Source organism: Myotis nattereri (assembly GCF_964212035.1).
Source record: "Myotis nattereri genome assembly, chromosome: 11".
In the NCBI taxonomy this organism is placed as follows: Eukaryota; Metazoa; Chordata; class Mammalia; order Chiroptera; family Vespertilionidae; genus Myotis; species Myotis nattereri.
This window is the reverse complement of record NC_138086.1, coordinates 36,270,243-36,291,425: the sequence shown is the minus strand read 5'-3', so window position 1 is coordinate 36,291,425 and position 21,183 is coordinate 36,270,243. Positions and strand designations below refer to the sequence as shown.

The window sequence follows — 21,183 nt, the reverse complement described above, 5'->3', positions numbered from 1 at the left end:
GTTCGCTCCTTGTAAAATTTAAAGGTACTGTGCCTTAATTTTTCTGATGATGGACTTTTATATAACAATTTTTCTGTATATTTAGCTTGAAATATATATTTTCAAAAATATATTTTTATTGATTTCAGGGAGGAAGGGAGAGGGAGAGATAGAAACATCAACGATGAGAGATAATTATTGATTGGCTGCCTCCTGCACACTCCACACTGGGGATCTAGCCTGCAACCCAGGCATGTGCCCTGACGAGGAATCAAACCGTGACCTCCTGGTTCATAGGTTGATGCTCAATCAGTGAGCCACATTGTCCAGACTAGCTTGAAATAATTTTTAGTAGCTTATTTCAAATATTAGTATTTTAAGATGTCTATTTGAAAAGTATTCTGGACATTTCTGGAAGAGTGAATTCTTTATATATATGGGCTTGTTTGAAATTGTGCTGAGGGAATCTAGTCATAATAATGGTACTTTAAAATTTATTCAAGTATCTTTGATTATAAATATGTTGATTTTTGTCATTATAGTCTGAAGTTGTTCCTGTCTTCGAGACTATGATTATGGTTAATAAGTCCTGTTACCTAGTTCTAGTTAAGGACCACCAGAGGCTACTGTCCTTACTTGTGTGTGTGTTTCTGTCTACAGATACATATGTGCCTTTATTTTCACTGAATTAGGGTGAAAATGTCAATCTACAAATATATCAGGTGTTAGAGGAGGCATCACAACTAAAAACAGATTTTACCAAAAATGTGTTACTCATTGTGTGCACTAACTCTGGCTAATGACTGCTTTGTTTTTGGATTGATGTAATTCTGGGCTGCTAATGTGACTGTAGCCTTCTGTGTGCACAGTCTGTGTGTTAGGGGTCCTTGTCTGTCCAAAATGTAATCCAGTGCAAAGTTAGTTGTATGGTTTAGGCTCTTGTTCTGGGGGGGGGGGGGGGGGGGACTTAAGCGCTTGAAAAGAATTTGAGCCTTGGATTTCTACTTTTAAAAACTTAACTTTGTTGTCTTTTTGTTTTCCTTCCTTCATCAGTCTGTCTTTACATTTTAAGTATGACCTTTTACAAATATTTTTTAAATGACTTATTTTATGAGTCTGTCACTTGTTTTTACCCAAATTAATTTTCATTTTGTGTAGTTCTTAACAGATCATTGCCAGTATTTGCCTTGTGCACTGGGAGTTAATGATCACAAATTCTCTGAAGTCCTCACTACTGTGCACTCATACCTGGTCAGTGTACCAGTGTACTGCAGTGTGAATCTTTTTGTTAACACATGATTTGGAATTTTAAGTTTCAAACACTTTGTTGTATTTTCCTGTGGAAAGGTGCTGGTTGCAGGCTCTCACTAGGTCCTTGAGTTGTGTTTGAGTCAAAGAAAATGCATTTTAGTGTTTTGAGGCTCTCCTCTTTATACTTAAAAATTAATTTTGTTTTGTTTTTTAAATATATTTTTTATTGATTTCAGAGAGGAAAGGAGAGGGAGAGATAGAAACACCAATGATGAGAAAGAATCATTGATTGGCTGCCTCCTCTTGCACACCCCACTCTGGGGATTGAGCCCCCAACCTGGGCATATGACCTTGACTGGAATCGAACCCGGGACCCTTCAGTCCACAGGCCAATGCTCTATCCACTGAGCCAAACTGGCTAGGGCTTAAAAATTAGTTTTTAACAAGTGGTATTCCATTCTTCTCTTCCATTTGACAGACTGCTGACTTTTCTTTATGAAGAAAAATAATTGTAGATGTCAGAATTCTTTTGGTAAAAATAGGAAATCTGATTTCATTGTAGAGGGTGTATCAGTTGTTTCTATGGAGATATCAAATGTTTATGACCAGAGTTCTGAGTTTACATGCATCAGTTATACTTGTGAGGAGAAAAATGTGAAACCACTAATCATTCCAGAATGCAGTGTTTGTGCCCTGCAGGAGTCAAGGGAAACACATGGTGAGAATTCAGTAAGAACTGGGAGGAAAGTTCTGGGATGTGAATCACGTATTAGCAAGACTGGAATGTATTCATTGACTTTTCCCATTGAAACAGGGGAAATGAAGAAGTAAATATTTTATATTTGGATATTTTATCTTTATTTTGCAGCTTTTCACGCAACACCTAACACTTACAAGCGGAAGAACACGGAAACAGCTCTGGACAACAAGCCTTGTGGACCACAGTGTTACCAGCATTTGGTAAGCTTGAGTGCCATTTGTTCCTTAAGGGCATTTGAGAAGTGCTGATTCTGAACTGGGTGAGGTGTGTGCAATCAGCATTAACACTGTGGCTCCCCTGTGCTTCTCCTGGCCACACGGTAGGCAGAGGTTCTCACCCATGTGTCTCTCATAGCTCTCACGTACTGCACGCACTAGTCCTTCATTGATCTTGTATTAGTCTTTGTGTATGTGTTAATCTCTTCAGCTACAATTCAGTCTTTAGGATCGAGGACACTAACATTACACCTTCCAGAGTTTGAGGGTGTGCAGCACAGGTAGCCCACCTAACCCCAGGAACTGGATAGTCACACACAGTGGTCCTAAGCCTTTCTCAGAGCCATAGCCTTTCTTTGAGTTTTAGACTCGTTTAAGCTGTATTATAGGGCCTACAGAATTAAAAAAACAACAACAAAAAAACGATGGAGAAAAGGTAAAGGTTTAGGGAAGTATGAGGTAGAAAAGTTGTTTTTTTTACGGGTACTATCTTATTTTTACCATTTCCCCTCTTTGAACCAAGCCACTCCTACCTAGGAACTAAGTGGGTATATATTGCCTGTTGGATTTTGGACAGAAGATTCATTGAATGGCACCTGCAGAAGGTATCCTATTTTTAAGCAATTTGGTTTTTGTAGAATGAAGTATAAAACTGTTGGCTGCTCTCAAACTTCTCCCTTCTATTGCCACTAAAAATGGGATTCTTGAGCACTATTTTATATATTCTTCACAAGGCAGAATTCATTTGGCTCATCTGAAATGTTTCTCTGGTCTCTCTGTAGTCAGTGCTCTCACCATTGTTTTATACTTTCTGAGACTGGATGTTGCTCTTCGTAATACAGAATGCAACCCTCACAGCCTTGATCCTCATGTGTCTTCCTGGGGCTGTGTATCCCTCACAGGAAAAAATGGGATGTTTTAATAGTAAGGCAGGAAATTACAAAGTCCAGCATGTTTATGTGTTTTGTATTCTTGTGTATTTTAACCATGACTGTAGAAGCATGTGCTGTCTTAGAAACCCCAGCCAGATTAGGAGAGTTTGACTCCACATGCACAGGAAGTATATTATTTTCCTCATAAAATTTCACTTTTAAAGAAATTATATACGTAAAATATATTTTATATTTTAACTTACTAACCAGTTAATGCATTTCACAAATATAGAACTGTCTTGCCTGATTTCATACCACTGTAGCAATATATAGAACTCATTTCTGTCTTTCTGAAATTTCCACACCAGGGGTCCTCAAACTTTTTAAACAGGGGGCCAGTTCACTGTCCCTCAGACTGTTGGAGGGCCGGACTATAGTTTAAAAAAAAACTATGAACAAATTCCTATGCACACAGCGGCGGCAAAAACACCCGGCGGGCCGGGTAAATGTTTTCGGCGGGCCGCAGTTTGAGGACCCGTGTTCCATACTATTAGAAAAAGAAAACAAGCGTATTTAGAGATGCAACTATTTGTGGAAAATGGATCTTGTGTTAAATTTCTTGACTACCTTGCTTATCCAATCTTTTGTTTTCTCCTTCAACAAAATGAGTTGTGGAACTTGACCTTGATGTCTCCTCCATGTTTCATTTCATAGGAGGGAGCAAAGGAGTTCGCTGCCGCCCTCACTGCTGAGCGGATCAAGACGCCCCCCAAACGCCCAGGAGGTCGCAGACGAGGGCGGCTTCCCAACAACAGCAGCAGGCCCAGCACCCCCACCATTAATGTGCTGGAGTCAAAGGACACGGACAGTGACAGGGAAGCTGGGACCGAAACAGGTGGAGAGAACAATGATAAAGAAGAAGAGGAGAAAAAAGACGAAACTTCGAGCTCCTCTGGTAGGGGACCTGACAACTGGCTTTACCACTGTTTCGAAAGGTCCACATTGTGAAGAGTAAGGGCATGTGCCATAGTGAATAATTTTCCTAGTTGGTTAGTTTTCAATAAAATGAGAAATCTAAGAGCAGGGCATTCTCAAGGAAGGACGCATAGCCGAGTTCTTGTTGCTGTCTTCTGCCCCTGGCCCGCCTACGATGTTTACTGTTTGGTCACTGAGGTTCGAAGTTTATCTATTTCCAGTGTGCCATTTCCTCCAGGGTGGGGCTCATGTCGCTCTGCTTAATATCCTTGATGTTCTGTCGGTCGTTTTGGTTATTTTCCTGACTGGGCTTCAGGTGTCCTACCCTGTGACTTAACCACAAATAACAGAAGAGCCCCGTTTGCCTTTGTCATGAAAGCAGCCTAGGCTCCTGGTTCTGTGGGAAAAAGTTTAGTGACACTTTCTACCTCAGTTTGTCCTCAAACATGATTCATTTCCTGCTTTTTTCTTAAGCACACCCTGTTTTACTTCTTAATACTCTGTTCTGCAGTTGTCATTTCCTGAACATTGCTTAACTTTGGTTTGTAGAAGCAAATTCTCGGTGTCAAACGCCAATAAAGATGAAGCCGAACAGTGAGCCCCCTGAGAATGTGGAGTGGAGCGGGGCCGAGGCCTCCATGTTCCGGGTCCTCATCGGTACCTACTACGACAACTTCTGCGCCATTGCCAGGTTAATTGGGACCAAAACATGTAGACAGGTAAGTATATTGATTAATAAAGACTTTCAGAGAGGGGGGGAAATATGTAATCCTTGTCCAAGTGTAAGAATAATCTCAATTATTAACCTGATGTTCATCTCCTGGAAAGTACATTTTTTTTTCCCCACTGAAAGGGAAATGAGAGAAAATTATTCTTCTGACTAGATATTTCAGGTTAGGTGACAATGGATTTAAAAAGCCAGTGAGAATTTAGATTAAGCCTTATTGATCACATGAGGGATTACTGATCATAATGTAATCACAGCTGCTGTCCCTGCATGAGGGTTGAGACATCTTGCTTTGCTCTCTATTGTCCCCAGCACTTGAGCAATGCCACAGAAGAGACATGTTTCTGATATTAATTAGTATAAGAATGTGTAAATTTGCTTACCACTATGATCCTCACAGCTGTGACTGTGCCTCTTGTCCAGGTGTATGAGTTTCGGGTCAAAGAGTCCAGCATCATAGCTCCAGTTCCCGCTGAGGATGTCGATACTCCTCCAAGGAAGAAGAAGAGAAAACACCGGTAAGTCCACTTCAGCCATTCTGAGATGTCACCAGGATGCTGCAGGCCAGGTGTGTCCAAGGGTGTTGGGCAGCCTCTACTTGGCCCATTAAGAAAGGAACTTAAGCTGCCTCAAAAGTAGACTTGTGGAGTTTTGTTTCCACGAGCAGTTGCCGATGTTCTTCTGCAAGAATACAGCAGTGTCAGTAGATTTGGTGTGTTAAGAGTCATAAAAATTATGCTTACTCCGCTGCTTTTGGTTGAGACAAACATAGTAACTTCTGCAGTAAAGGCTAAGCGAACATTTAATTTGTTCTAAGATGTTTCCCTGAGCTTGAGTGTGATGTATGTGACTTCTGCGCTGGTTTATATTTTGAGGAGCCATGTTACCTTTCCCCAAGGGCTATGGCAGTGAGTGAGGTGACTTGGTTTGTAAGTGCAGAGCCAGAAGATGGCGGCTGGACTGTCAGCTTTAATGTCTTCTCCCCAGTTTTTCTGCAGTTGGGTGTTGGGTAAGGGAGCATCTAGAAACGTGTGTACATGCTGTTCCATTTCTTTAATTTAGAACTGAAAGAACTTAGATGTGTTCTAATAGAATTCAGGCTTTAGTAGGTAATTCGGAATTTTTTGGGTGAATTATTTCTGACCATGGAGCTCAACTGAGTGATTAAAGGCATGCCAGTATTATCAACATCAGAATGAACCAGTAGGGAAATGGAACCTGCACATGAAGGGGTGGCCGCCCTCAGTCCTGACTAGGTGACCTTGCAAAGTGCACACATCAGGGCTCTTGGTCATTGTTTCCCCAGTCACCACAAATGCAATGCAAGCTGCATCTTTCAGTCACTTGGATTTAAGGCTCCCCTATGTTCATGGCACAGATAGACCTGTTCAAGGAGGTTCTGTGGGATTTGTGCTGACCATTCTTCCTAGCTTCCTGGAGAAGACGGTTTTCTTTGTGTTTTGCAGATTGTGGGCTGCACACTGCAGAAAGATACAGCTGAAAAAAGGTAGGCCTCTATCTATTCATTCAACTTAAAAATGTCTGCTTATCGTTTCAGAATAGTAACGGGGTTAGAGTTTGATACTTCTATATAATTGACTTCTGTACATTAAGCTAAATTAAATGGAGGATGTCTGTTGATTATATTGCCAGTCAGTTCTCTTGTGCAGTGAAGGCGAGTCACAGGTGGGTAAAGGAGCCGCACCCTGGGGACCTGCGATGGGGGCGGGGGGTGCTTTCGGCTATCATTTTGTAGACAGGAATATGTATCAGGTAGGGAAAGCCTGCTACGCTCCAAGGTAACGGGAAGAATGTGTTCTTGTTCCTTGTGTATGATCATCTCCCACCTCTGATTGACTTGCATGCCGTTGTCTTGATGCAGACGGCTCCTCTAACCACGTTTACAACTACCAACCCTGTGACCATCCACGGCAGCCTTGTGACAGTTCGTGCCCTTGTGTGATAGCACAGAATTTTTGTGAAAAGTTTTGTCAGTGTAGTTCAGAGTGTAAGTATTTGTTGCTTTGATGCAATTGCATGAGAATTAAGTGGGCCTTTGGTCAGCTATGTGCAGCCCACAACCTGCAAAAAAAATAGTAACTGAAGTTGACACAACATGGCGGCTCTTGCGGAGCCAGTGTCCAGCCAGTGCTCAGGCTAATGGGATGAAAGGAGCTGTTTGTCTCTGGTGGTTTAAATTTAATCATAGTGACGGCACAGAATGTAAGGGGAATCTAGAAATAGCTACCCAAATACTTTCTGGGAACCAGTATTGTCAGAGTTGGGGTGGTTCAGTTTTCAGAATAAACGAACTTGTCATAAGGGTGGTGATACTCATTATTACTGAAGCAGCACATGAAGCTCGGATACACAGGAAGTTTTTCTTCATCTGTGCAGCAGGATAGGGAGGCTGCTGTGAGGGTTCCATGAGTCCACGACGGTGACTGTCTCTGCAGGTCAGAACCGCTTTCCTGGCTGCCGCTGCAAAGCACAGTGCAACACCAAGCAGTGCCCCTGCTACCTGGCCGTCCGGGAGTGCGACCCTGACCTGTGTCTGACGTGCGGAGCTGCTGACCACTGGGACAGCAAGAACGTGTCCTGCAAGAACTGCAGCATCCAGCGGGGCTCCAAGAAGGTGGGGAAAGGGATGAGGGACATGGCAGGGCAAGGCCAGTGGTCTCACTCCATTAGCTGGGGCCAAAAAGTGATCACTGAATGAATGACACAGCTGACGGGGGAGCCTGAGTTTCTCCTTGGGGAGCCACTCCCACCTCTGTAGCATAGGAGGAACCAGCTGTGAATGGTTTCAGGTTTGGAATAAGAGGTGTTTTTCTAGTTGTTTAGTAGATGATTTGAGTTTTTTAAGTTTAGCAAATAGAATTAGCCATTTATCTATTCTCCTTCCTGCAAATAAATGGTGTTCTGTCAGAATATAGAGACCCATTCTTTCAAATAGTAGCCAATTTCCCTTTTGTGCAGAACAAGAGATAAAATTTCCCACAGTAGTTTTTGCAGACTGTTCTTTTAATAACCTTGAAAACATCACAGCCAGGAATTACATAACTGGGAAGTGCATGCAGGTGATTTTTTTAATTGTAGCAGCCATGACCTTAATGACCAAGCAAAGGAAACTAACAGCGTATACTGGGGAAGGTCAGTGTCTTTTCCTTGGAGTAGGTGGTGCGTTTATTCAATTAATCATTTTTATTATAATAGCTGGCATTATTTAAGATATAGTAGGCACTTGGCTAAGTGCCCTGTGTATTAACTCATTAGCCCTCATAACTCCATGAGGGAGTACCCTTATGAACCCATTTCTAGGTTGGGAATCCCAGAGTTTGAGGACTTGAAAGGAGCAAGAACCCCAGGCCCCACTGTGGACCTCTGCCTTGGGTCACATGAATTAGATCACACTACTGCACTGCTCGTAGCCCCGCCCCCTCCTACCAGGAGTTCCTGTTCTGGTAGTGCCTTATTTTTTGGCTCTTATGTTTTCAAGTGTTTAGATGGCTTTTCTCTGGGTAGTTCCTATCCATTGAGGTCATTCTGTCACAATGATTCTCTACTGTTTCCCATGGCAGACCCTGATGATGAACCCTAAAAAAATTTCATTTCCTACTCCCCACCCCTAACTGTAATAGCATAAACTCCTTTGGTTTAAATCTGAAAACTGTAGATACTTTCATGTACTTAACATGTTATTTGGCTAATTTAGTTTCTGATTTGGGAGGTTTTGGGAAATTTCCCTGGCAGGTGAATCTAGGCTGGATTAGAATAGGAATAGCTTGGGTAATTAGGGGCCTTTTTAAAGGAAATTTGGGATGAAAGCATAATGAACCATGGTGGAAAGTGAGGGATTTGTTCCCAGACATACTCTAACTAGAATTGGCCCTGCTCGCCATTTGGCATCTGCTAAGAAGAGAATGCTAAGCTGACGAGAGAGTGACACCACCTCCTGGCAGTTCTCCATGCTGTTGTGAGGAGCTGCTGTGGGAGGAACAGCTGAGCTTTGTTTTTGGTTGAAGTGAATCATTAAGTCAAGTGCTGAAGAAATGACAGGAAGTGCAAAGGTAGCTGTTGTAGGTACCTTGTTGAAGGATGGTTAGTTGATATTTTCTGGGAGGTAGATCTTATGTTCTGTACTTTATTTACAAATAACCAAAAGCATTGTAGTTTGTCAGCCCCTTTCGCAAAAGTGGGTAATACCTCTCATTACAGGCTCTTAATTCAGGGTACTTGGTGGCTACAAGGGGCCAGCGGATTTATAGGGATTCACCCTGTGATCTCGTCAGCAGTCCACTTTGCTCTCCTGATTAAATGACTGTTGCTTTATTCTCTAGCATTTATTGTTGGCACCATCTGATGTGGCTGGCTGGGGGATTTTCATCAAAGATCCTGTACAGAAAAATGAATTCATCTCGGAATACTGTGGAGAGGTAAGGCCAGAGCTATCCAGCTCCGGGCTTGGTATGTAGCGACTTTGTTTTGTATTGATCATCACTGGGTCTGATTAGAAATGGATTAACACAAAATGCCTTTTTTGGCAACTGGACTGTTTCAGTCCTAGTCACATTTAGCCTTTATCTGGAGACAAGGGGTAAGAACATGAGGTTTGCGATGAATCTGTCCTACATAATCCACAGCCTCATTATTATAAGGACCTAGAAAGGAATGTCATTAATCTTACGCCTTTTCAGTTATAGAGTTAGGGAAAAGTCATAGGGCTAGCTTGAGTTTGGAATCAGCCCACCTTGTTTGAGTTTTTCATTCAGTAGAAAGATTCATTAATTTCTTCAAGAGTAATTTCTTTGATGTGGAAATATTTCTGAGTTGAAGTCCTTCAAGTCCATTGTTCTTTGTCGCATGCAGACCAAAGAAATAGGCCTTAGTGACCCTTGATTGAGTTTCCTCAGAAAGGTCCGGTTCTTTCTCTTTTAATCTTCACCCAAGGATAATTCTTTCCATCCTTTTTTAGAGAGTGGGAGGGAGGGAAGAGAGACAGACACATTGATTGGTTGCCTTCCGCATTTGCCCCTACCAGGGCTGGGGAATTTACAACTGAGGTACATGCCCTTGACTGGGAGTCGAACCCGAAACCCTTCTGTCCAATGCTCTAACCGCTGATCCAAACTGGCCAGGGCTCCAATTCTCTTGATGAACTTGTGTGTGTGGTTTGGTCCCTAATCCAACACTGTCTTTCTTAAGATAATTTCTCAAGATGAAGCTGACAGAAGAGGCAAAGTGTATGATAAATACATGTGCAGCTTTCTCTTCAACTTGAATAACGGTATGTTTAGGAGTCAGAGCACTCAGTTTCTGGGTGGCACTTGGGAGCTGGTCATGTTCAAGGGAAGTGGTCTCGGGAACTCTGAGCTACACAAGACATTGGCTGTGGGACATCCCAGGGTCTGGAGTCAGCTGGGCACACTTCCTCCAGTTAGTGCCTCTGACCTGGGAAGGTACTGAATTTCAAAGCCTCTCCAACATTTCCTGGGTGTTCTCAAGGGACTGAGCAGCTAAACGGTGCTGCTTTCTTGGGAGGTGAGGGAGTGCTGTGATGAAAAGCAGGTGTGTAGTACCTAAGATGTTCTGATAATCCTTGGCTGAAACAGAATGAAAATTAATTTTAGATACAAAAATGCTTATCCTTGAGGTTGAGAAGAATTTACTTTTTTTTTTTTTTTTTGCAGGGTTTGCTCAGTAATACATATTTATAGTTAGGTAATAACATTTGAGAGACAACTCTTGAATTATCAATTCATTTTACCTAGAACGGTATTTTCTTTGGATGAAGTTGGCTGAACGATTTACTTGCTTTTGAAGGCAATCCCTGAAGAACTAACCAATTGTATTTCCAGAATTATAGGAACTTTGTGTTTATTGATCTAAAACTAAAATTGTTCACTGCATTGTGCTTATTTTTTCTTTAGATTTTGTGGTGGACGCAACCCGTAAGGGTAACAAAATTCGTTTTGCAAATCATTCAGTCAATCCAAACTGCTATGCAAAAGGTAGGTGTTTCTGGAGTCAGAATTCCTGTTCTGATGCCAGGACCCCCAGTGATAGTGATGCATGGCATGGAGAGATTTCCTGTGTGACTGTCCTTTCCCTGGCTGATACCAGCGTGTCTCTTTCTAGTCATGATGGTGAATGGCGATCACAGGATAGGGATCTTTGCGAAGAGAGCCATCCAGACTGGTGAAGAGCTGTTTTTTGATTACAGGTTAGTAACAGTGCATTTCTGGTGTGACCTGAGGGCTTTCTTCTGGACTCGGGACAGAGGCTGACTCTCTGCTCTTGCTGGGTCTTATGTTGTTGGAGCGTCTAATCTTAGGTCATTCTTTGCCTTGGGTATTGGTGGGAAGTTAGGATATAGTTTCCATTATACAAGCACTGGTTATTTTAAAGATACTAAGAGTGTAGAAAGCCCCATTTTTTTTACCTTGCTGGTAGGAGCTGGGTGTGATCATGATGCAGTCAGCATTGCTGTCCTTGAGGATATGCTCGGGTTGTCTTAAATTGTCCAGTGCTGGAGGACTGTTGGCCAATAACCTACCTGCTCACCCTCAGATGGTGTTCACAGGTCTGGTATCAGGTTGGCCGTTTACACTGTTAGGCTCTGTGGGATAAACTGACAAGCTATTTAAAACTTTCCTGAATGTAGTCAGATGACTGTCTAGTTCAATCCTGTGGCTGAATATACGTCCCAGTCAGAAGCTCCGTCTCTGAGTCCTGAGTTGTCATAAACTAGGGCCCGTGTGTTGTCACTTTGAAGGTACGACCCAAAGCAGGTGGGACAGCGCCCGAGGACACACTGTGCTGGAGTGGGAGGACGCGGTGAATGAGGCGCAGCTGGGTGTCACTGGATGTGTGTGCCTTTCTCTGCACCCACTGAAGTAAGTGGGTGGTTGTGTTCATTCTCACCTCGGTGGGCCGCGGTCATGCCTGTCTCCTGCCGTTTCAGATACAGCCAGGCCGACGCCCTGAAGTACGTGGGCATCGAACGTGAGATGGAGATCCCTTGACGTCTGCTACCTCCTCCCCGCCTCCTCCAAAACAGCTGCCTTAGCTTCAGGAACCTCGAGTACTGTGGGCAATTTAGAAAAAGAAAATGCAGTTTGAAATTCTGAATTTGCAATGTACTGTAAGAATAATTTAATAGTAATGAGTTTAGACGTCAACTTTTTATGCCTTCTCACCAGCTGCAAAGCGTTTTGTACCAGCGAGTTTTTGCAATAATGCAGTATGGTACATTTTTCAACTTTGAATAAATAATACTTGAACTTCTTCCCACTGTTGGCATTTATCAGGGAGCTTCAGCTGATTTTAGAAAAGGACTGCATCCAAGGGAAAACAAACTCTCACATTTAACACCTTTGGTTTTGTCTAGTAGCACTGATTTGCTTAGTTATAACATATTAAATACAGGGCTGGGCAAAAGTAGGTTTATAGTTGTGAGTGCAGAAAACAGTTTATTCTTGTATTTGTACTACAACTGTATGAATCTGCCTTTGCCCACCCCTGTATAAATGTAATAGAAACATGACTTTTATTATCTACCTATAATATTGTATATACTTTGCCTAGTTATACTAAATATTGCCTATTAATAACTAAATGAATTAACACTACCTGCATCCTGAGACAGGGGCTCATATCCCAGTCAGCCAGGTGAGGTCTGGAGAGCCACCTCTAAGCCTCGCTCTCTGCATATAAACGACAGTGTTGGCTTAGGTGAGTTCCAAGAACCTGTTTTGTTCTAAGGTCCTTTAGACAATCCTTTAGAAATGCAGCAGTGTGACAAGGTTCCTTACCTACCCACGAAAGAGGATGCTATCATCAAACTAGTTTTCAAGGAAACCTTGTGGGTACAGTGATAGCATTCCAGCCCCTCCCAAGATACACTGACCAATAATACTGTGGACAATACTGAGGATAACTCTAAAAACGGCTCAAGTCAGTCTGTGCAGTTGGCCTTTTCTATAGTTCAGACAAAATTACTGATTTATAACGTGAAATTAATTTAAAACTTACTAATTATACAAATACTGGTAAGACTTGCTTCTGTTGCATCAGTCAATGCACAGGCTATAGCAACAAGAGTCCTAAAATAAAGTTAATTTGCCACTTAGCTTTGGCAGTGAAAGATCTGGCTTTACGTGCTAGTCACCTATGGGTTACCCTTAGCTCTGCCACGCTTAACTATCCCCAGGAAACAGTGCCGCATGCTCAGTTGGCTGTTGCTGATGGAGTCACTTAGGAAAACTCTCAGGCTTGCCCTGGGTGCCCATGCTCCAATCTGGGCACTCAGCATGAGTGTAGCCCATTTGTGCACTAGCACACGTGAGCCTGCTCAGGAGACATCCTGAGATTGCTCACCCCAGTGGTATCTATCAACAGGGCTCTCATTCTAGCCAACACTTTCCCATTGTTCACACCTCCCAACGCATCCCCAGGTGCAAACAACTGGGTGGTGGAGCCTTGAGTCCAGAGAGGTTCTGCTCACTGAATACACCACAGACCCAAATGCAGCATAAAGATAAAGAAGCAGTAATTCTTCACACACAGCAAGTTTTTAGAACCTTCATGAAGACCGATGTTCTCACCTGTTCACTATAGCCCATGTGATGAGCATCTACAGCAGAGTTGGTCAACTTCAGACTTTATACAGGGGTTTGGGGGGAAAGGGGGCACAGAGATAAGTAACAATTTGCCCCCCCCATTACTGTAGACCAATTCTCAACCTTTTTCACCTCATGGCACACAAACGAATTACTTAAATTCTGTGGCGCGCACACACACACACACAAATATATATTTTTTGCTGATCTAACAAAATAGGTTATAATTTTGATTCATACCTGACAGCTATTGTATTGGCAGTTGTCATTTTATTTGACAATCTAAGGGAAACGAGGTCAGTGCCCTTGTGGCACACCAGTTGAAAATCATCGCTCCTGTAGTCTGTGTGTGTTTATTTCCCTACCAGAGGAATACAGAAGTAAGGGTATAACAAGTATTGTGTCAGAATACAGGTGTTTTAAATAGTTTCCAAACAGTTTAAGAATATTACACATTGTTCTCTACCCTGAGCTTTCACCTAATGATCATAATATCCTCATGAAGCCCTGGCTGGGTCAGGTTCAGTTGGTGAGAGCATGGTCCCAAGGTGCCAGGGTTGGGTTTAATCCCTGGTCGGGGCACATAATGAGAAATAACCAACGAATGCTTAAGTGGAACAACAAATCGATTTTCTCGCTACCTTCTCCCTGCTCTAAAAATGGATAAATTAAAAAAAAAAGGGAGGGGGCCTGTAATACTTGCAACAATAAAGATTTAAAAAACCACCTTACAAAGATGACCCACAGCTACAGTCCTGACTCCAAGTCTAGGCAGCACCTCACCCACAAACTTCTTCACAGTTCTTTTCAATCAGTATTTTATAATTTATCAACCCATTGCGGATCAGTAGTTTTACTGCTAGCTTTACCCAGTGGCCAGGTAAGTTTCTATTGAACGAGTACAAAAAACGTTTTACATAAATGTTAAAGGCATGCTTTAAAATTAAATACCCATTGCATTTTGAAGTTAGTTATTACAAGAAAGTCTTTGTATCTTACTTGGCTTTCTGGATTGAGTGCTTGATAAATCCTGAATGAATTGAGTAGTTCACAATCAGGTAAAGCACTACTTCATCCATTTTATTGTTTTTTCTACGGACACTACATGTTGAAAGATACTGGTCGGCAAGATCAACACCTTGCATATAATATTACATGGAACAGTGGAAACTGGCTTATTTCCTCTCCAGTATGCCAATTTGTCTTTTCTGTTTCACAAGAGGAAGCATCATGGATAGTTGAAATAATTCAAACTTCTCTTTTATCCTTCCAAATCAATAAAACGTCACCTTTTCTTCGGAAGGCTATTTCACCTCTTTTAAGTGTAGATGCTTCATCTTTCAAACATTTTAGCAAGCCTCTATTTGTTCGAATTGTTCCACAAACTCTTGTTTTATGTAGTAATAAAGTTTCTGCAATTGAAATGCTATTGTAATAGTTATCTTGGTATATGTGATGCCCCAATTCCAGATACAGCCGAAGTAGTGACAGAATAGTCATTTTTTTCCTTGTGTGTAAATTTCCATATTGCAAATATACCCAGTCTTGATCTCACAAGTAAACCATACTTAATAATTTTAGCTAGGTTTTAAGTTCAAAATAGAAGACATCCCCTCCAGGGAATCAGGCCTTCATCTAACGATAATTCTCACATAGGTTTATATATTGTTTGAAATTTACTAATAAAGTGGTTGAGTACAGATTGAATTTTAAATAGCCTGGATGAAGGTTTAGTCATGTTTGCATTAGCATTGAAATGCCAATAAGTCCAGATTTGTTCACAACGATTTCGACTTAATGTCTGAGGAAATACTGGAACGGCTAGAACTGGATTTATAGACCAATATTCTTTCCAAGTAGCCTTTTGAGTATGCCCCATTAGCATATCTGTTGGAGTAACAGGAGACCACTTTGTTGTTTTCGAAATTTTGTGCTTTCCCAAATTTTGGTTATAATATATGTTCGATTGATGACAAAATAGTTCAAACAGATCGTCAAAAACTAAGTTGGGGATTTCAATGATGTTCTTAGAATCAGACGGTATAACTAACCCTAGAATTACCTTCATGTTTTTCCAAATTAGGGTGAAAGTCCTCTTTTGACCAATCATCTTGGCAACCAAGACACAAATTACACTCAAAATTGTGTGGAATTGTTCAAATTTTCAGGTTTGGAATCACTTGAAATTACTATTTTTCGCCTTTTTGAAGGAATAACTATATCACTGCCACTGTCAAAGCTTTCATCACTTTCACTTAGAATATCTGATAAATTGTCAGCAAATACATGCATAATTTTATAAAAATAGCAAATTGATATAAAAGTTATTTTTATTACTAAGAGACTAATCACTTTTAATTCTTTTGTAATTTTTAACTACAGTGAATGAGTTTTCCGTTACACAGTTTCTCAATGACAATAGAACAGAAACCACGAGAATTCTGTGATCCATCTGCAATGTGGATAGTCTACCCAGAAACTGCTGCTTAATTACTTTTCAATACTGTTTGGTTCATTCGGCCTCCAGCCTCCCCTATATCCATTCAGTGACCCAAAAATCTTAACAGCTGCCCCTACCCTGTAAAAGTTAAGTTGTATTATGTAGATGGGTCATCAAGAAAGGGTCTGACTTTGTGAATTTTTTTTTTTAAACTCCTCACAGGAGGATTTTTTCCCATTGATTTTTAGAGAGTGGAAGGGAGGAAGAAGGGGGGGGGGCATTGATGTGAGAGACATATATGGATTGGGTGCCTCCCATATGAGCCCCAACCAGGTATCAAACCTGGAACCCAGGTATATGGCCCTTGATGGGGAATCGAACCTGTGACCTTTTGGTGCATGCTGATACTCTAACCACCGAACCACACCAGCCAGGGCCAAATCGTGAACTTTTTGAGAACCTAAGTATTCTTTTGAAAAGTTGTCTGAGCTTTGGGCTCCTGTTGGATTAGCTGAAATACATGCTTGCTATTCCCTCAGCCCCTTGTCAGAAACAACCCCAGTGAGGGTCAGCACATCAAGTATGAACCGTGGTTTAAAAGAAATCTCACCTTGACAATTGCCACGTGGTCTGCCACTGGAGAACGGAAAAGATCTCGTTTCCGTTCTAGGCATGTAAACCACCATCAGCGGAGTTACTGTGATTCCTGGGAGAAAAGAAGTCATCTTCAGAAGCAGGATTCAGTCCAAAACATCTGAGTTTTCACCTGTGTGTGGTAAAATCTTAAGTTTTTCCAAGAAATTAGATACCAACGTTCAGCAAGGAGATTTGGTCATCTCGAAAGTGCTGTCAATAAGAACCCTTTAAATTTAGGTGCTTCATTCCTGAATCAGCTGTTCCCCACGTTACTGAGTCTGTACTCCAGTGACCTGGGTTTGTGTTTTGAGGCTCTTGACCATCCTTGTTAGGTGAGGATATGGTTTGGGGAATAAAGTGAAAAAAAGTTCAAGTCTCTCCACGCCCCGCCCCGCTCCCAATTTACCTACCGTGAGTGCGCAGGTACAGGTGTGGAATTTGAGAATGTGGGGTAACCACCTCCTAGCTCATCCCTGTTCCTTTGCTTCCTGTTCTTAGCCAAGGTACTCACCCCAGGGCACTCCTGATCCTAGAGCAGCAGTTCTTAACCTGTGGGTTGCGACCCCTTTGGAGGTCGAAGAACCTTTCACAAGGGTCGCCTAAGACCATCAGAAAAACACATACATAATTACATATTGTTTTTGTGATTAATCACTATGCTTTAACTATGTTCAATTTGTAACAATGAAAATACATCCAACATATCAGATATTTACATTACGATTCATAACAGTAGCAAAATTACAGTTAAGTAGCAACAAAAAGAATGTTGTGGAACTGTTTTAAAGGGTCGAGGCATTAGGAAGGTTGAGAACCACTGTCCTAGGGCAGTGATGGCGAACCTTTTGAGCTCGGCGTGTCAGCATTTTGAAAAACCCTAACTTAACTCTGGTGCCGTGTCACATATAGAAATTTTTTGACATTTGCAACCATAGTAAAACAAAGATTTATATTTTTGATATTTATTTTATCTATTTAAATGCCATTTAACAGAAAAAATCAAAAAAATGAGTTCGCGTGTCATAGGTTTGCCATCACTGTCCTAGAGAAACTCGACACACACTAGCAATGGGGTTTAAAACAGGTTCTGAGACTCCTGGATGTGTCTCCCAGAGGCCAATAAAGTAACTGCAGCTTTGGGCTTGGTTCCCAGGTGGACAGTCTTGAGGCCTGGATCTTTATGATGTGGGGTAGGAGGGGCAAGTCCCCTGGGTGGTCCTGGTTTATACTGGGAATTACTTGAAAAAGATACTAAATAAATGTGGAAACCATTATATAAATGCTTAGTCTTATTACTATTACTTTTTATAACCTGTAACTTTTTTGATCTTTAACTTTTAAAACTAACCTGAATGTGCCAGATTATTCTAAGAAACTCTTAAGAACCTACCTTTTCCATACTCCTTTGGCTATGCCTTGTACGTTTATAACCAACTCCATTATAGGTCTACTTTGGTAAGTGTGTTCAAGTCTTCACATCCTTAAGAAACCTGTGAGGTTTCGGAAGAAAACAAACCTACAAAAGCCGAGCAGCAGAGCCATACCTTCCCAGGAGGTCTTGCTACCACTTCCATTTTTTTCTGTCCTCTGGTTAGGAAGCGAATGGTGGGACAAGTCAACCGTGGGATTGACTGTGGACAAAGAACAAAGACGTTAAGAGGGTGCGCAGGCTGGAACCGAGGCTCCCAATGCTGGGAGCTGATCTCCGGGGGACACAGCTGAGAACATGCCAACTTACCAGCAGATGCCAGAGAGAGCTGTAGCTTGCCAGCTGGTCTCTGGTCCTGCTGTCAGGGGCTCCTCAGTCAGGGACAGAGAGTACTTACTCATGCCCCTCTTGCTGGGATCTTGGGAATTTTCCCAGGAGCAGCCTGAGTTCATCTAGAACCATGGCTTCTTATATTTAAACAACTGGATTGAACCAGAATGAAGGAGCCACCGGGCTGTATTGCACCTCCAAGTCTGACACTTGTTCACTGGTCGTACATCACTCACTCCCAGCTCGTCTACTCACTGTGACAAGTTCCCTCTTCTGTTTCCCCACCTGTTTCCCAGGTCAGGTGGTCAAAGGATTAATCCCTTCATCCTTACAAGTGGCAGATGGAATCAACATGTCACTGAATCTCAGGCCACATTCACGTCACCAGAAGAAGTCACAGAAATGAGCATCCATGTTTGAAAAAAAGTTACAAGAAGTCTTGAGGGCTTAAAATGCTAAGCTCTTGAGCAGTGATGGCGAACCTATGACATGCGTGTCAGAGGTGACATGTGAAATCATTTTTTTTGGTTGATTTTTCTTTGTTAAATGGCATTTAAATATATAAAATATCAAAAAGATAAGTCTGTTTTACTATGGTTGCAAATATAAAAAAATTTCTATATATGACACAGCACCAGAGTTAAGTTAGGGTTTTTCAAAATGCTGACACGCCGAGCTCAAAAGGTTCACCATCACTGATCTAGAGAATGCAGCCTGTATCACTGGGGATGTAAATTTTCACAATCATTATATCTCTCACTTACATGTAGGAAATAGTAAAACTGAAAACAAAACCAAATGCAACTTGTACAGAAATCCTTTAATTTTCTTTATTTCACACATTAAAAAATGAAACACACTATACAAATGGTTTTCAGAGCAGATTACACGCGGGTCCATTCAGACTCCTCTCAAAGTGCGGCCGACACTCAGTGCTGCCGAGACGGAGGCAGCTGTTAGCACGTAGCCGATGTATGGATCTAGATGCAGTAGCATGCAGCCCTCAGCATGACGGTTCATTCCCCTCTGTTCTTAAATTAGGTTAAATGGCGTCGGTGTCCATATTTACAGACTTGAAATGTATCGATCCTGAGCAGTTCTGATGTACATGAGACCGGCTGCTGGGAGTCTTGGTCTCAGTTTAAAAGGGAGGCCAGTGGTGCAGGCGGCTGCTAGGAACTGGTCGTCATCCTGCCCACCAGGAACAGTGGCCGCGGTGGCACAGTCAGACCCTCTACAAGGGTTAAGCCAAGTAACTGTAGGTGTCCTTTTCACCATCGACTCGCTCCAAATATTCTTTCTCGATCAGAATGTCAATGCATTTCTGGGTGTTATTTGAGAAAGGAAGAGGTAGTGGAGAAAAACACACTTATTAGCAGAATAGTGACAGGCACCCTCACCATGGATCCCCCACCTCTGAGAGCTCAGCAGGGAGCAGTCACCTCATCTATCCCTCCAGTGTAGCCAAGCCCTTGCCTTCCTGAATGGAGTCCCCTCAGCGTCAGCCCGGAAGCCACGCATGCCCATACCTGAACTGGGTCAGGTGCTACAGAAGCCAGTTGGGTCACAATCGCCCTTTGCACCAGCAGGGAACAAAGTCATGGGATGCCCTGAACAAACTGGCTCTGAATGCAACCCCAGGACCCATCCTGGGCCCCCTGGCTGTCGGGAGTCGCCTGTCAACTGCGCTATCTGCACTGGCTGTCCTTTCTATTTTAAACAACCCAGCCAGAAATGAGCTGAATGGTGCTCACAGAGGAGTCCCCACATAGCAACAGAGATGAACACACACTGATATATGCTACACCAGAGACCGAGTCTCCCTAACGTGATGGGGACACAGGACAGCGGGAACTCGATTCTAGAGAGCTCAGTGCTGGTGTTAGCAGTGTGTATGGTGAGCCTATGGGGCTCTGGCGGGCTGGTCACTGCTTCACTTGAGCTGATGTTGGTGGTACAACCAGCTAGCCGAGCATTTACGTCTGACTTCTCTCTCTGCATTCCAATGGAAGCTTAAAAATTAAGCCCATTTTCTTTTGTAGAAATTTGCATATGAGTAACCAAGTTTCTTCTTTAGGAAACACTCAATGACCTGCTCTTAGTTCCATCTTTTCTAAACCAACTGCAATTCCTGTACCTTGATGACCGGGACCCGTGGCTTGAACCGTGAGGACAGCTGAGTGAGCACCTCCCCAAGCAGCTGCTGATGCTTCAGGACCTTCCGCATCTTCATGATCCTCACAATCGCTGCCTGCAGAACAGAGCAGGGAAATGACAACTTAGCCTCAGAATGAAGGACAAGCAAGGCAGCCCCCGAGGCTGTGTCTGGGCATGGGATGGACCCGGCCTAACAGGGAGCAAACATGGCAGGTGAGCTGGCCGGGACTATGTCTGCCTACGTTTGGTCTTATGAGCAATTATAACAACTTCATCCAACTATAAAAGCATTTAAAAAATGAGAAAATTCAGTCTTCAAGCCACAGAAGCTGCCTAACCCCTCCATAAAACAGTCTCCTTCCCTCCTATTCAAACCACATTTATTTGCTGGTATTTCATCGACCCCACCCAGAAGCATTTATCACCCTGAAGCTACCGACAAGCCACAGCCAAGCAGACTGGACGAAGCCCCTCCCCGGCCCAGGTGCGTGCAGCAGTCACCTGGATCAGCAGTTTCCGGTCCTCTTCAATATTTTTGTGTGTAGTTTCTTGTTCCTGCTTCTGTTCGGTTTTCATTGGCACATTGATGTTAACCCTTAATTTCTTACTGTCAAGAAAATCAAGGAAACAATCACTATTATTTGAAAAGGCAGGCAGTCCAGGTTCCTGTCTCTTTCCAACTGCTCCCCAGACAGGGGCTGAGAGGTAACCTGGCAGCTCCCACCCTGAGCTCTGCAAACAAGCCCTCAACCAAATACCAAGCGGTTCTACCACTGGTCACGGGACACCTG

General features: G+C 42.6%; 2 protein-coding genes across 5 annotated transcripts in view; one reads left to right on the top strand and one right to left on the bottom strand.

Moving 5' to 3' along the window:
* Positions 1–12,067, top strand: part of EZH2 (enhancer of zeste 2 polycomb repressive complex 2 subunit) — a 57,898-nt gene extending 45,831 nt beyond the window's left edge. For both annotated transcript variants that reach the window (XM_081102726.1, XM_081102727.1), the window contains exons 9-20: positions 2,099–2,190; positions 3,792–4,032; positions 4,602–4,771; positions 5,203–5,297; positions 6,246–6,286; positions 6,662–6,787; positions 7,236–7,414; positions 9,120–9,215; positions 9,985–10,066; positions 10,710–10,790; positions 10,918–11,002; positions 11,744–12,067. In XM_081102726.1, the coding sequence (XP_080958852.1) occupies positions 2,099–2,190; positions 3,792–4,032; positions 4,602–4,771; positions 5,203–5,297; positions 6,246–6,286; positions 6,662–6,787; positions 7,236–7,414; positions 9,120–9,215; positions 9,985–10,066; positions 10,710–10,790; positions 10,918–11,002; positions 11,744–11,804 (1,349 nt within the window). In that variant the 3' untranslated portion in view covers positions 11,805–12,067. The remainder of the gene's footprint in view (positions 1–2,098; positions 2,191–3,791; positions 4,033–4,601; positions 4,772–5,202; positions 5,298–6,245; positions 6,287–6,661; positions 6,788–7,235; positions 7,415–9,119; positions 9,216–9,984; positions 10,067–10,709; positions 10,791–10,917; positions 11,003–11,743) is intronic.
* A 6,969-nt stretch (positions 12,068–19,036) lies between these two features.
* The window catches only part of CUL1 (cullin 1), a 101,256-nt gene continuing 99,109 nt past the window's right edge, over positions 19,037–21,183 (bottom strand). For all 3 annotated transcript variants that reach the window (XM_081102724.1, XM_081102725.1, XM_081102723.1), the window contains exons 20-22: positions 20,894–20,999; positions 20,373–20,486; positions 19,037–19,559 (exon numbers count right to left, since the gene is read on the bottom strand). In XM_081102724.1, the coding sequence (XP_080958850.1) occupies positions 19,479–19,559; positions 20,373–20,486; positions 20,894–20,999 (301 nt within the window). In that variant the 3' untranslated portion in view covers positions 19,037–19,478. The remainder of the gene's footprint in view (positions 19,560–20,372; positions 20,487–20,893; positions 21,000–21,183) is intronic.